This window comes from Protopterus annectens, chromosome 9.part0 (genome assembly GCF_019279795.1).
Source record: "Protopterus annectens isolate FY-2018-M chromosome 9.part0, PAN1.0, whole genome shotgun sequence".
In the NCBI taxonomy this organism is placed as follows: Eukaryota; Metazoa; Chordata; order Ceratodontiformes; family Protopteridae; genus Protopterus; species Protopterus annectens.
In genome coordinates, this window is record NC_056743.1 from 300,839,738 (window position 1) to 300,852,334 (window position 12,597).

Consider the following 12,597-nt stretch of genomic DNA (forward strand, 5'->3'; position numbering starts at 1 on the left):
AATTACGTCTCTGCAATTAATCCAGTACCCTCCAACGTTTTCTAATCATAGTTTACAACAAAGATAAACCCAAGTTAAATAAGATGCCCCTAACTCATATTATTGTATTATTCCTCCTCACTCTACTAGCCTTCATCATCAACCATCCAATCCAACTCCTTCAAATACTTGGGGCTTCATCCATTCCTGACAAAGAATATCAACATCTACCCAGCCTGTCATTCTCCATAACACACTCTTTTTTGCAAACCATAACCATATCTGATTTATCTATAAATATCTCAAAACTAAGTATCTAAAGTTATGATCAAATACCAAACCAAGAACAAAACTATAACTGGCCACACTCTTCCCTTTTAAGAATATCAGTTTGAAAAATTAGCAGAGATATTCACCCCAACCCCAGGTCAGACTGTTCATAAATCCATCACTTCCATCCCCAGAATAAATTGGTCACCTAATACATTTCAGCAAAAAACAGAATCCAAACTCATGTTGCTAAATATGAACCTAAGAAGTATGTGCAATAAAATCCATGACATACATGTCTGCCTTGCCACATAACACTCCTGATGTAGTCAGCTACTGAAACCTGGTAAAAAAACGATAATGAGATTATCCCCAACACAATATATTTGGGCATGACAGACAAAACAAGCATGCAGGTGGTGTAGTAATCATCTAACATTTCCATAACTATCACCTTACTTCCACAGGAAATAACCAAATTTAATGATGCTGAACTTCTAATAATACTAAAAATCAGTGCTAGGAAAACTTGCGTTTAACAGCAATTTATGTACCAGTAGGGAGTAATAGTGATACTGCTGAATGCATCCTGTATTGGATATTCCAAAAAAATTAACCATGATTATTATACTTGTACCTGGTCTGGTCGTGGCTCCTTTCAGTTTTCCAAGTGCTAAATTAGCCATGATACTGTAATACCTGGGAGACTTAAATGTAGACTAGCAACTCAAATGTGATTACCCGAATCCATAAACCTTATACAACTTCAGATAATTAATAACCACATGTACTAGAATCAACAAACTTCAGGAAGGCACTTGACTTTACACTGGATTCTTGCAAACAAACCAGAAAAGCTGACAAAAGTAGGCTACTTTTCGGATAGCACAAGTGACTACATACCAATATATGCCATTAAACCTCACTGTAACCTAGGTAAAAGATGTCTATAGTCAAATGTGAAGTACAACCAGTTTCAGCAGAAATATTTTCAATGAAACACTAAAACAATACAACTGAAATGTCATTAAGCCCAATCCTGCACCATAGCTGACAAAATAAACAAAAATCATGATAAAAAGGGATAAAGCCTGGAACATTGATGCAGAAATAGAACTCAAAAAGCCTTCCAGCAGTTTAGATATCTTAGAAACCTTGCAAAACTCCATGTCAAACAAGATAAGCAAACCTGCTATACCAACATACAAGACAAACATAAAAACAACCCAAAACTTTTTTGGTCATCACTAAAGTACTCCATCCTAGCAAGATCACTATTCCCTCTCCAAAAAACAGGCAATATGACAGACTTGTACCCCCCACCCAGTTTAATTGCTACTTTATGCAATCAGTTTTACATCTGTTGGGCATTAATACATCTGCCCCCCTCTCTAAACTGAAAATTACTTCTGTAGCTGTAGACCAACTACCATCAGGGCACTTAAAATGGCCATAGAAGTCAGTCTTCACTGTGTCCACACTAAATTCATTCCCTCCAGTAGAGCACTTTGAGTGTGCACCTTTAACTCCTAGTGGGCGTGGCTTCAGCAGTTAAAAATTGAAGTTATCACCTTACATTTTTAACAAATACCCATTGACAGAGGTCATATATCAATACAATTGTGTTTGCTATCATGTATGCTTCAAGATAAAATTTTCCGATACCTTGTATGTAACATGGTTTTGGAATTATTAATGCAAATATGAACAGGCAATATTTGACGCCTAGAGGAGCAGTAGGGTGTAAATGCAGAAAAGCCTGGAGATGTCACTCAGCTGCAATGAGTTAATAGGTCCATAGCAGAATGATACATCTCATCACTGTGGAGAAAATCCTGTGTCGTACCACTGCACAAATGTGGCACATCTACAGAGTTTAATAACTACAGACCAATAGCCATTCTGTCCCCACTCTCCAAATATTAGAGGAATGCATCACTATGCAGCTGATGCAATACCTAACCTCAAATAACCTGCTTTTGGAAACAAAGCATGGCATTAGGATTCAGCAGAGCACCATTACTATTCTACTACATTTTACCAGTATAATAAACCAACATAGAAACAATGGTCTGCTTGTGTCCACTGTGTTATTAGACTTGCGAAGGCGTTTGATGTCTCGCACCAACAACTGCTCATTAAGCTCTCCTCAATACGACTTTCACAATACCTTGTTGTGGTTTCTTACTCATCTTTTCAACCAGTTACTACAGATGTCACTCGGGGCTTTATCTTGGCTCATCTCCTATTTAATATAATAATGACCTTCACACCTTAACTCACCATGCTAGGTTAGGTCAGTATGATGACAACTCAATATTATGTGCGGCTTCAACAATAAATCTCTAAAACATAACCCCAAAATATTTATCCTCTGTAGAAACCTGTCTCAAAGAATCAAACCTCCAACTCTGTCCAAGAAAACTAAGTTAATGCTTTTTATCTCAAAGTTGCCCAAATCAAAAACAATCTTTTACTATTAAGTCAACAAATACTGTCATTAAAACTATAACTTACAATAAACATCTAGACTTTATTATAATGACCATCTCAAATATGACCAGCATACACGGCTCACCATTAAATCTATACACCAGAAAGTAGGCTCCCTTTGTAGGGTCAGTGGATTCCTTACAGATACTGCAAGAAAAACTCAAGCCATCACCTTCTTTATTGCCAACTCTTTCTATATGCTACACCTATCCAAACAAACTTACAGTAGTTGAAGAAAGAAACTTGCCTTCTGCTACAGTAGAATAGCTAAATTTGCCACCAGTCTCCTTCATAGGACCCACCATTGTCCTAGCTTAAAGCAATTAAACTGGCTTGAAATTACACAACTACCTAACATATTCACAACAAACTACAGCTCACACTCATTCATCGTCCAGAAATATGCCCTGCACTACAAAACTTATTACAACCCTATTGTCCAGCAAGGGACCTCCACTGTATTAACAAATTATTACTTAGAATTAAGTCAAACAGAATGGCATTAAATATACTGATCCCAAGGATATTGCCAATATCCTGGCAGATCGATTCTGTGCCAACCTCACCCCCTAAATGGCCCATCTCAATGCAAGACGATTGCCAAATTCCTGTAATAATGGCCACACAGGTAAAAAACGCACTTTCCAAAGCTAAGAATACAGCATCCATGGGACCAGATGACATCCCGGGCTGTGTACTACATGAACTACAATATGAACTGGCACCTCACTTAAGTGTCATGATTAATCATAGCCTTAGCTCAGGTTTCATGCCTGAGTGATGCAGAGCTACATTTATCCCACTCCACAAGGGGGGAATCCACCTTGGATCCCGGAAACTACTGTCCCATCAGTCTGACGAGCCTGATCTGCAAGGCCATGGAGCGTATTATCATGGAACTTATAAACAAAGACATTGGCACCCTTCAAACACTGGACCCCACCCAGTTTGAGTTCGTGAAGGGCCGATCTCGTCTCCTGAACCTGATTGACTTCTTTGAATCAGTCTCCACAGCCATGGACAAGTGTAAGGTGGTTCAAACAGCCGATCTGGACCATGCCAAGGCCTTTGACACCATCCTCCACTCTGGAATCATAGATAAACTTACTAAGCTGGGCATTAATCCCTACGTCACCCAATGGGTTGCTAACTGGCTTACTGATAGAACCCACACTGTAAAAGTAGCCGACTCCAAATCCAGCTCCAGACAGGTGACCAGTGGAGTACCTCAGGGTTCAGTCCTGGGACCACTCTTGTTTGGCATCTACTTCTCTGAAGTACAGGCCAACACTAAGGGACTCTGGCTAACAAAGTTCGCAGATGACTGCAAACTGGGAGCCATTATTGAATCCCCAAATGATGTGGATACTCTACAAAAGGGCCTTAGAGAAACAGATGCTTGGTGCCAGAGCCATGGGCTCAAGTTCAATGCCAAGAAATGTATAATTATCCCCTTTGGGAAAAAACATGTACCCGTGAATTACCATATAGGTTGGCAGTACACTAAACACCGAAAGTGTGATAAGGGACTTAGGGGCACAGGTGGACAGTGGTCTCACCTTTGATAACCACATTGCCACAATAGTCAGGAAATCATTCTATGTGGCACACCTCATCACTAAGGGCTTTCCGTTAAGAAAAAAGGAGGTTATTGTCTCACTGTACTCATCCCTCATTAGACCCATTATAGAATACAACGCCCCGTTTGGTATTTACCTCTCAAGACATCTGCAACGACTGTATAGGCTGCAGAAATAACTCACTAAAAGAATCACAGGCCTAAAGCAGATGCCCTTCACTGACCACCTTAAAAAACTCCAGCTATACTCTGTCGCATATCGTCTACTCAGAGGCGATCTCTGTTTAACATACAAGGCCATGTCAAACCCAGAGCTGTTGGACATGCTACACTTAAAGAAATCCCAATCCCTCAGAGCCACACCCTCCAGGGATCTAAACCTTGTCATCACAATAAACAAAACATGCTGGAGGGATAGGTTCCTGACTCAGAGACTCCCCAGACATGTCAAGCAGAGTGCCTCTTTGGCACTCTTCAAAAGGAACCTTGATGATTGGATGGGAGAAAGGAAATTCACCCCGGGGATCACGTCAGTCGCCCTGCTAGACAGGGGTTCAGGGAAGTAAATAGTGTGGGAAGAAATAGCCAGGGAATTGTTATGGCTAGGCTTGTATAGGCCCTAGGGCTGATGGGCCTAGTACCAACCTATGAACATAATGTTGCAGGGGGCTTGCTGTACTCCCAGTGCATTGCTAAGGTCTATAATAGTATCCCCACACAAGTAAAACTCTCCGACAAACTCGGTAGTTTTAATCCACTGCTTAAACAGCATATTAACCAATCCTGGTCCTGCGCATGCTCATCACAAGATTAAGACTTCATGTTTACCGTACGATACTCTCCAAATACTTTCCTTAAACAGAATAGTCTCATCCTCTCACTGAATTGGCAAAACAGTTTTTATACATACCTGCTGCCTGTATTATTCATTAAGTTGCAAGTGGGCTTTCTAAGATTTTACAGAGGTTGAAGTTACTAAAGAGAATCAGAAATGTAACTAGTGTTTGTGTATAAATGTAAATAGAAATGACTACTCTGTGTTTAACTGGAACTTAGTATAATGCAGAGTAAGCAAATGGAGCTTTTCTCCCTGGGAATCAGCTGAAAATGGATATTACCCAATCGGTCTTTCCCGGTAAACAAAGACAAATAAATGCTGGCCCTTAAATTTGGAAGGCCACTTGAATGTTTTATTTTTCTTTCAAAAATCCATTTCCTTTAGAAAAGTAAATGTGCTAACTTTTTAGTTTTCAAAGGATATTTGTAGAGCAGTGCAGTTGCATAAAACTGAAACAAGAAGCTTTGACAGTAAAGGATGAATTAATGCTACAAGCCATGCTAAAGCATACTAAAGGTAAAGGTCCTCATGGACCACTTGCATAAACCCATACATTGTGTATTTTAATAGCTGTAAATGTATATCATTTTCATCTTTTCTTTTGTATGGTGTAGCAAATGGATGCTTTTTTGCCACACTTGAGTGTGAAAGTCCTCCTACTTTTAAGCAGAGAGTCTGCTTCAAGTTTGCCAGGGTATGAGCATGGCAAATGGCTATTATGTACAGCATGCATAATAGCTATCTTTAGACACTGACCATAGGTTTCTGAAAAATACACACCGCGTATTGAAGTTGCCCACCACAGGTAGGTGGTTGACTGCAGTGGTAAGATGCAATTCAGAGACAGCTCTGGTTGCACTGAGAATAACTCTTTTATTAGCATGTCTTGGAATCACACACTAGCGCTGTGTGACCTAACAGTAGTAGTGTTTTCCCTAGTGGCTTGTGCACCCAGTTGGCAGACACCCCCCCCCCATGTGCTTGGACACATACACCACCCACCAACTAAGCCCACCCCCACAGTTAATCATGAAAACAGCCGTGCACATGCCCTGATGGGCAAACATAACACATCCAGACACACTGTTTCCTGTCTTACATCTGCAGTGTGATTACCCAGACAGATTCATGAATATAGCAGATGAATGTGCATCTCTGCAGACATGCACCTCATCCTACCATCACTGAACTTCTCTGCACTGGGACTGCTTTCACAGGAGTGAATGGGTGAATGCCATCTTTTCATGGCGTTCACTTTTTCCTCCAACAGTGCAATTTTATGCCACAACGCATTAATGTGTATTGGTAAGGCAGCATAAATCTGGAGCATCTGGAAATTGTTTGGAAGAGCACATAGCTATATAGCATTAACTGCTGCCTGGGATTGCTGCATTCACATACAGCTTTGCCCACAAGAGTCCTCACGTGGCACTGGCCCTTGCCAACAGTAAACCTCAGCGGTAGCATAGTCTTAGAATTGGAAAGGTGTGTACAGAGGGAGAAAATTGTCATGTTATGGCTTCCACCGTACAGTATGACTTTCTGAATCCCAAACTAAGTAGCAGCTGTGATCATAAATGTAGTCTGAGAATGCATGCATCAGCCTGAGGGTTTAGCTGCACCTTTTCAAAGCCATTGACATTGTCCCCTAGGCGCTTGTGCTTTTGCAACTGCCCACTTTGTACCACATTTGGTGTGTGTGTGTGTGTGTGTGTGTGTGTGTGTGTGTATGTGTATATACATATATATATATATATATATATATATATATATGTATATGTATATATGTATGTATATGTATATATATGTGTATATGTATGTATATATATATATATATATATATGTATATGTATATATACATATATATATATATATATATATGTATATGTATATATATATATATATATATATATATGTATATGTATATGTATATATATATATATATATATATATATATATGTATATATATATATATATATATATATATATATGTTTGAACTTCTTTTGTAGAACAAAAACATCTGGCTTATTGATTTGAAAATAAGCTGATCGCACATGCCAGCTTTATTTCTGTGTGAGTTTATCTTTGAGTGGAAGTAAGGGAATTTTGCCATTTTCACTCAGTTGTGTGATCTTGGAGTTGGTATGTAATTAAAGGGTGTGGGAGGTGTGCAGGGGCTTGCTACCCTGCAAAAAAGTTATTTTTTCCCCGATGGGTTAAGTTTTGAGCATTTTTGTTTGATGGCTTGTGGTTTATTTGGCTTAGACAGCCAAGCAACATACGATTTACCCACTCACCCATTCGTACATATTTAAACATGCTACTATAATACGTAGAACATTTTAGTGGTGTTTATTTCAGTTTGTTTTTTTTTTTTTCAGTTAAGGAACTTTCCATGGCAGTATAAATTATGGTTAAATATTAAGCTACATCTTTAATTATATTTTTACAGATATATGTCTGCATTCACCACTGTTTCCTCCTCTCTCACTTATTTGGAGGTTGTAGGGAGAGGCAGAGATGTTTCAAATGATTTATTTGCAGCTGCATTTACTTAGGATGACTTGCAGAGCTTTATGGCTGTGTTTTACTGTGTTTGTATGGGCGTTCTGCTCTTATTCAGTTAGGCATTCTGAAAAAAGTCTTGAGTGTTAACCATGATAAATATGCTAAATTAAAAAAAAAAAAGTCTAATATTTAACTGCACACACACAAGTTTAAAAAAGTGAATACAGTGGCATGTATTGTATATGCCTAGCTACAGCCCTAGTAGAGCCTAAGTGCCAGAGGTTAGTCTCATAAGACACAAAAGCATCCTAATGGAGAGCAAAAGACGCGTATCTAGCTGCTGCCCAGTAAGTCTGCTTGTCATAATAAGTGTACTGTTAATTCTGAGTCCTGGCCACTGAAGGGATGACAGTGCAGTATTTCTGTACTACCTGCTGTTCATGGAGTTTGTAAATCATGCCACTTTGGGAACTAATGCCGTCCCAGTGAAAAAATTACAGAAGGAAGCTGGTAGACTGGACATTTTCAAAAATATAGAGAAAAGCAGTGCTCTAGTCTCTAGAGAGTCCCTATCTTGTAAACATTTATGTTAACCTAGTGACATCCTAAGCTGCCAGTCAAGGAAACTGTCTCTGTAGTTGAGCTCTTGGGAGGAAATCAGAGGCAAGGCATTTTGTATCCAGCATACAGGCTAGATGTTTGCGTTAGAAGGAACGAGGTGTAGCTGCTGCTTTAGCAGCCATCCTTGGACTGAAAGGCACTGTAGTTGTGGAAGAGCAGTATACAGATGACATCAATTAGCAGCATAAGACTTTTGTACCAGGCAGTGTTGTCAGAGTGCATAGGACTTGTCCGAGGACTGGACCTTGTGGCACCTCTTTCACAATAGGAATACTGCTGGTAACAGATCACTTTCTACTCATTGGGTCACAGAATGGAGAGCATCGTATTAATAAAGCTGTATATAAATGCCTGGTGGAATACTTGATTCGTACAATGTGTTTGTGTTCTTGCTGGCTGTAAAGATTAATAGAATACATTTCATTAGCTGTGACAGTCTCTCTCTTTCTGCAGCTTAATGATGAACTGAAGCAGAGCCTGAAAATTACAATGACCCAGAAGTACATGACGCCTGGCAATGACGGAATAACAAATGCAGTCGACAAACTGCAGCAAGAGGTATGAGCTTACTTAAATGAGAAGTGCTGTGTGGGCTACTAACCACTGCTCTGGAGTGTAAACATTCCTCTAGCAAAGGCATTTGTACTGCTTATGCTTAAAAAATTACTTGGTTCAGCACATTTCTTTAAGGATGTTTTTATAAAAGTCTTGAGATTTGTTTCTTTCACCATACCAGCTGGTTATTCACAGACACACATGTAGTCAGTTTACCACAAATGGCTTATCTCCTTATGCAGCATGCCCAAACCTGCAGAGATAAGAGAGAACTAAACATTAAATGACACTCTAGCCTCTTGTTACACTTGCAGTTGGATGTTGTGGCTTTAACTGTTCAAAAACAATGCCTACTGATTTTTTTCTGATCAGGATGTTTGAAACAGGAAATGCACAAAAAAAAAAAACATGTTTTCAACCTCACAGATAACTTTTAATACGGATAGACCATAATAATACAGATAGACCATTTTTTCTACTTTTATCTTCGTAAGCAGATAAAATGCATATTTTTTCATCAATTTTATTTTCCCCACGCCTTGTGAAAATTGCTTCTTGCATGAATTCATTACTTAAGCATCCTAATTTGTTTGTGTATTTTGTGTGGGAAGACTTTTGGGATCGAAGCAGTTAAGAAGCGAAAAGGATTTGTTCCCATGTAGTAACATAGGAACAACACTAGGCAATCAAGCAATCACAGTGATTATAAGGTGCTTAGCCATATACACTTTTAATTATATTTATATTCATTTTATTTCAACCATCATATGTTACTACCTGCTATGCTTTTAATTCTATATCTAAACCTCTGTGTTTATGAAAATATCATATGCAATCATATGTTATTGTCTGCTATATTTTTATAAGTGAATGTGTAAACCACAATGCTCATGTTAATGTCTTATGGTATAGTATGTTAGCAATTGTTCTGGAGCTTTTCTCCCAGGGCCTCTGCTGAAAACAGACATCTCTGTCCAGTTGGACCTCCCAGGTAAACAAATGTAAAATAAATAAAATAGACTAACCTAAAAGTTCTTGCCATCGTTGTCAAGCACTTAACCTCCCAAATCGAGCAGAGCCTTGCTCGATAACCCTGGTTGTGCATTCGTGTCTACCCATACAGTCATCAAGACTAGCATTAAAGGTAGTCACAGTAGTACTAGGTACGATGAGGGCTCTTTCATCATCCGAGGATTACTGCAGATAGAATTAGTAATATGTGGCACATGCTTTAGTAGAAAAACACAGATCTTAATTTCTTGACCGTGTATGACTTGACATCAGATTACTTGCCTTAGCTGTGTCCTTTCTTGCCATATAACACTGACAGTAGTTTTTCAGTAATTGACAGCTCTAAGTCTGTATGCTCGGCTTGATGAAGCACCATCGCTCGGTGAAGATGAGCCTGGAAAAGTCCTTCTGTCAGTCTGTGTCTGTCCGAATTAGATCCTTCACTATCTTTTGAATGTCTCTAGCAAGGTGAATCATCTAGGAAGTACTTATGGGAGACCTGCCATTTTCTGAAAGCGTCAGTGGTATTGTTTGTGGTAACTCCCATTTTGAAGAAGATTACAGTGGCATCACTCACCACCTCAAATGTGTCAGTTGTCTTCCTGGTTGGAAGCATATTTTTAAGTTGAGCTATGTGATACTATTTAGTTTTCGTTCTTGACCAACACGGAGCATTGAACCGTTTTTAGGCTCAGTCTGGGAAAAATAAAATGTATAACAAACTTTAATGCTTCTGAATTTCATTGTATGTCTCACCTGGTAGATTTTTCTCATATTTAGTTTCTCTATTCTATAATGAAATTAAATGTACAAACATTACTAACAAGTTGCATTTTGTGTGTGTACTCTTGGACAGTTCTATGACAGTATTTCTGAGAAATCAAATATTCTAATTTTACCTTGGCAAACCATGTCATTAATGCAAACATATTCTTTCATATGGCTTCCCCAAGGCCTTTTTCCATTACTTCATATTAAATTATATAAACTTCAGTTTGTGTAAATGTTGTAGTTGTCATCACTGATGGTGCACTAAAAGGGAGTGAAAGGGTAAAGAAAGATGTGTACTGTTGATATGCTGCTGAGGTGCTATAAACTGTATTAAAATATAAGTTGCAAAATGCAGATTGGGAGGTCAGGACTCTGATAGTAACAAGGGAAGCTTGGCTTCTGCTGACATTAACTTGTTTCTTTCAGTTTGCAAGTTTGATTCTTAAGTGTAAGATTTGCACTGTGATGGAAGGCACTCTGGGCAGAGTTTGGGCTCACATTATTTCTGTCATCAGATTAAAAAAAAAGTGCATCTATATACTGATATGGCCAAGTCTCATTCTTTCAAATAGTAGTTTTACATTAAGAAAATTGCATCTTGTGTGTTTGGTAGGGTGCTGGACTTGGACATGGGGAACTTTGCCTTAAAGCTGAATTAATGCGTTTGTAGAGAGAGAGAGTTTTTTGGTCTTGTAGATTCCCTTTTCAAAGCTGCTGCATTTAGTCAAAGTGGATGTCACATGGGAAAAAAAAGAAAAATTATTTCCTTCCCTCAGATGTCCAAGGAGAAGGAGTGGCTTGATTTTTTTCTCAGGGTCTGTTTAAAGCCATAATGCGACACATGAAAACAAACCTTTGCACGGCCTACTTCTACTTCTGATGTTCTTCATTCCACATTGCTGCAGTCCTAACCATTGGGTAGTCCGCTGTCCAGTCGGCCCGAATACCAAAGTATATGGTTGACGTCGGTCAAGGCGCATTAGACTGATGTCAGGACGTCAGGGTACTAATGCGCATGACCGACGTCATATCCTCAGTCTTTTTTGCCGCATGGTCCGATGCAGAAGCAGATGTTCTTCGTCTTCCATTGCTGCAGTCCTGACTATTGGGTATAGTCCGCGTCCCGTCGGCCCGAATACCAGAGTATAAGGCTGACGTCGGTCAGGGCGCATTAGACTGACGTCAGTACGTCAGGGTACTACGCGCATGACCGACGCCATATCCTCAGTCTTTTGCCGCATGGTCCGATGCAGAAGCAGTTTTGCGAGTGCAGGTTGGCGTTCTGAAATATTTCCAAACCGGAGTTTCAGACCGAAACAGAGTTGGCTAAGTACCCGCTGGGGAACATTTTGGTTTTTCTTGCCTCAGTATTTTACCGGATGTCAGAAAAGTGAATAACTGTATTTCTTGTGGGAAACAGATACCTCATAGGGATTATCATACCTTGTGTATACCTTGTTTAGGCCTGAGCACGACGTTGTTGGTTGCCGCTCTTGTGCTAGGTTTAACAAACGCACTATTAAGAGGAGGTTAGACTGTGCCAGGTTAGTGTTTGGGAAGCGCTGTAATTATAAAATGCCGCCGGATGCACCGACGCCCGCTTCCCAAGAAGCGCAAGGATAAAACAGTGAAGCCTAGGGTTGATGAACCGCAGTCCCGGACGCCGGTTCTTTAGAAGGCTCAGTGGAGCCGGAGGTTTTGCCAGGAGTTTCCATGGAGTCCCAGGCAGAAACTATACTATTACAGGATGTGCCTTCTCAGGAGGTAGGCCAGGCTGAGGGGCTTCTCAGGTGACTGTTCTTCCCTCTCTTCCCAAGGTAGTTAGAGCCTCTCCTTCTGTTGCCAAATCTTCTTTGAGAGGTAGGCCTAGTTCAGCTTCAGTGGGGGCTTCTCCTAGCATTTCGGGTTCTGTACCTAAGAAACATATGCTTAAAATGGCAGAAGATTTGATTACTATGATTAGGGGTTCTA

General features: G+C 39.7%; 1 protein-coding gene across 2 annotated transcripts in view; it reads left to right on the forward strand.

The window, feature by feature from the left end:
• Positions 1-12,597, forward strand: part of CD151 (CD151 molecule (Raph blood group)) — a 598,783-nt gene that overhangs the window by 395,411 nt on the left and 190,775 nt on the right. For both annotated transcript variants that reach the window (XM_044082884.1, XM_044082882.1), the window contains exon 5: positions 8,743-8,847. In XM_044082884.1, coding sequence (XP_043938819.1) covers positions 8,743-8,847 — 105 coding nt within the window. The remainder of the gene's footprint in view (positions 1-8,742; positions 8,848-12,597) is intronic.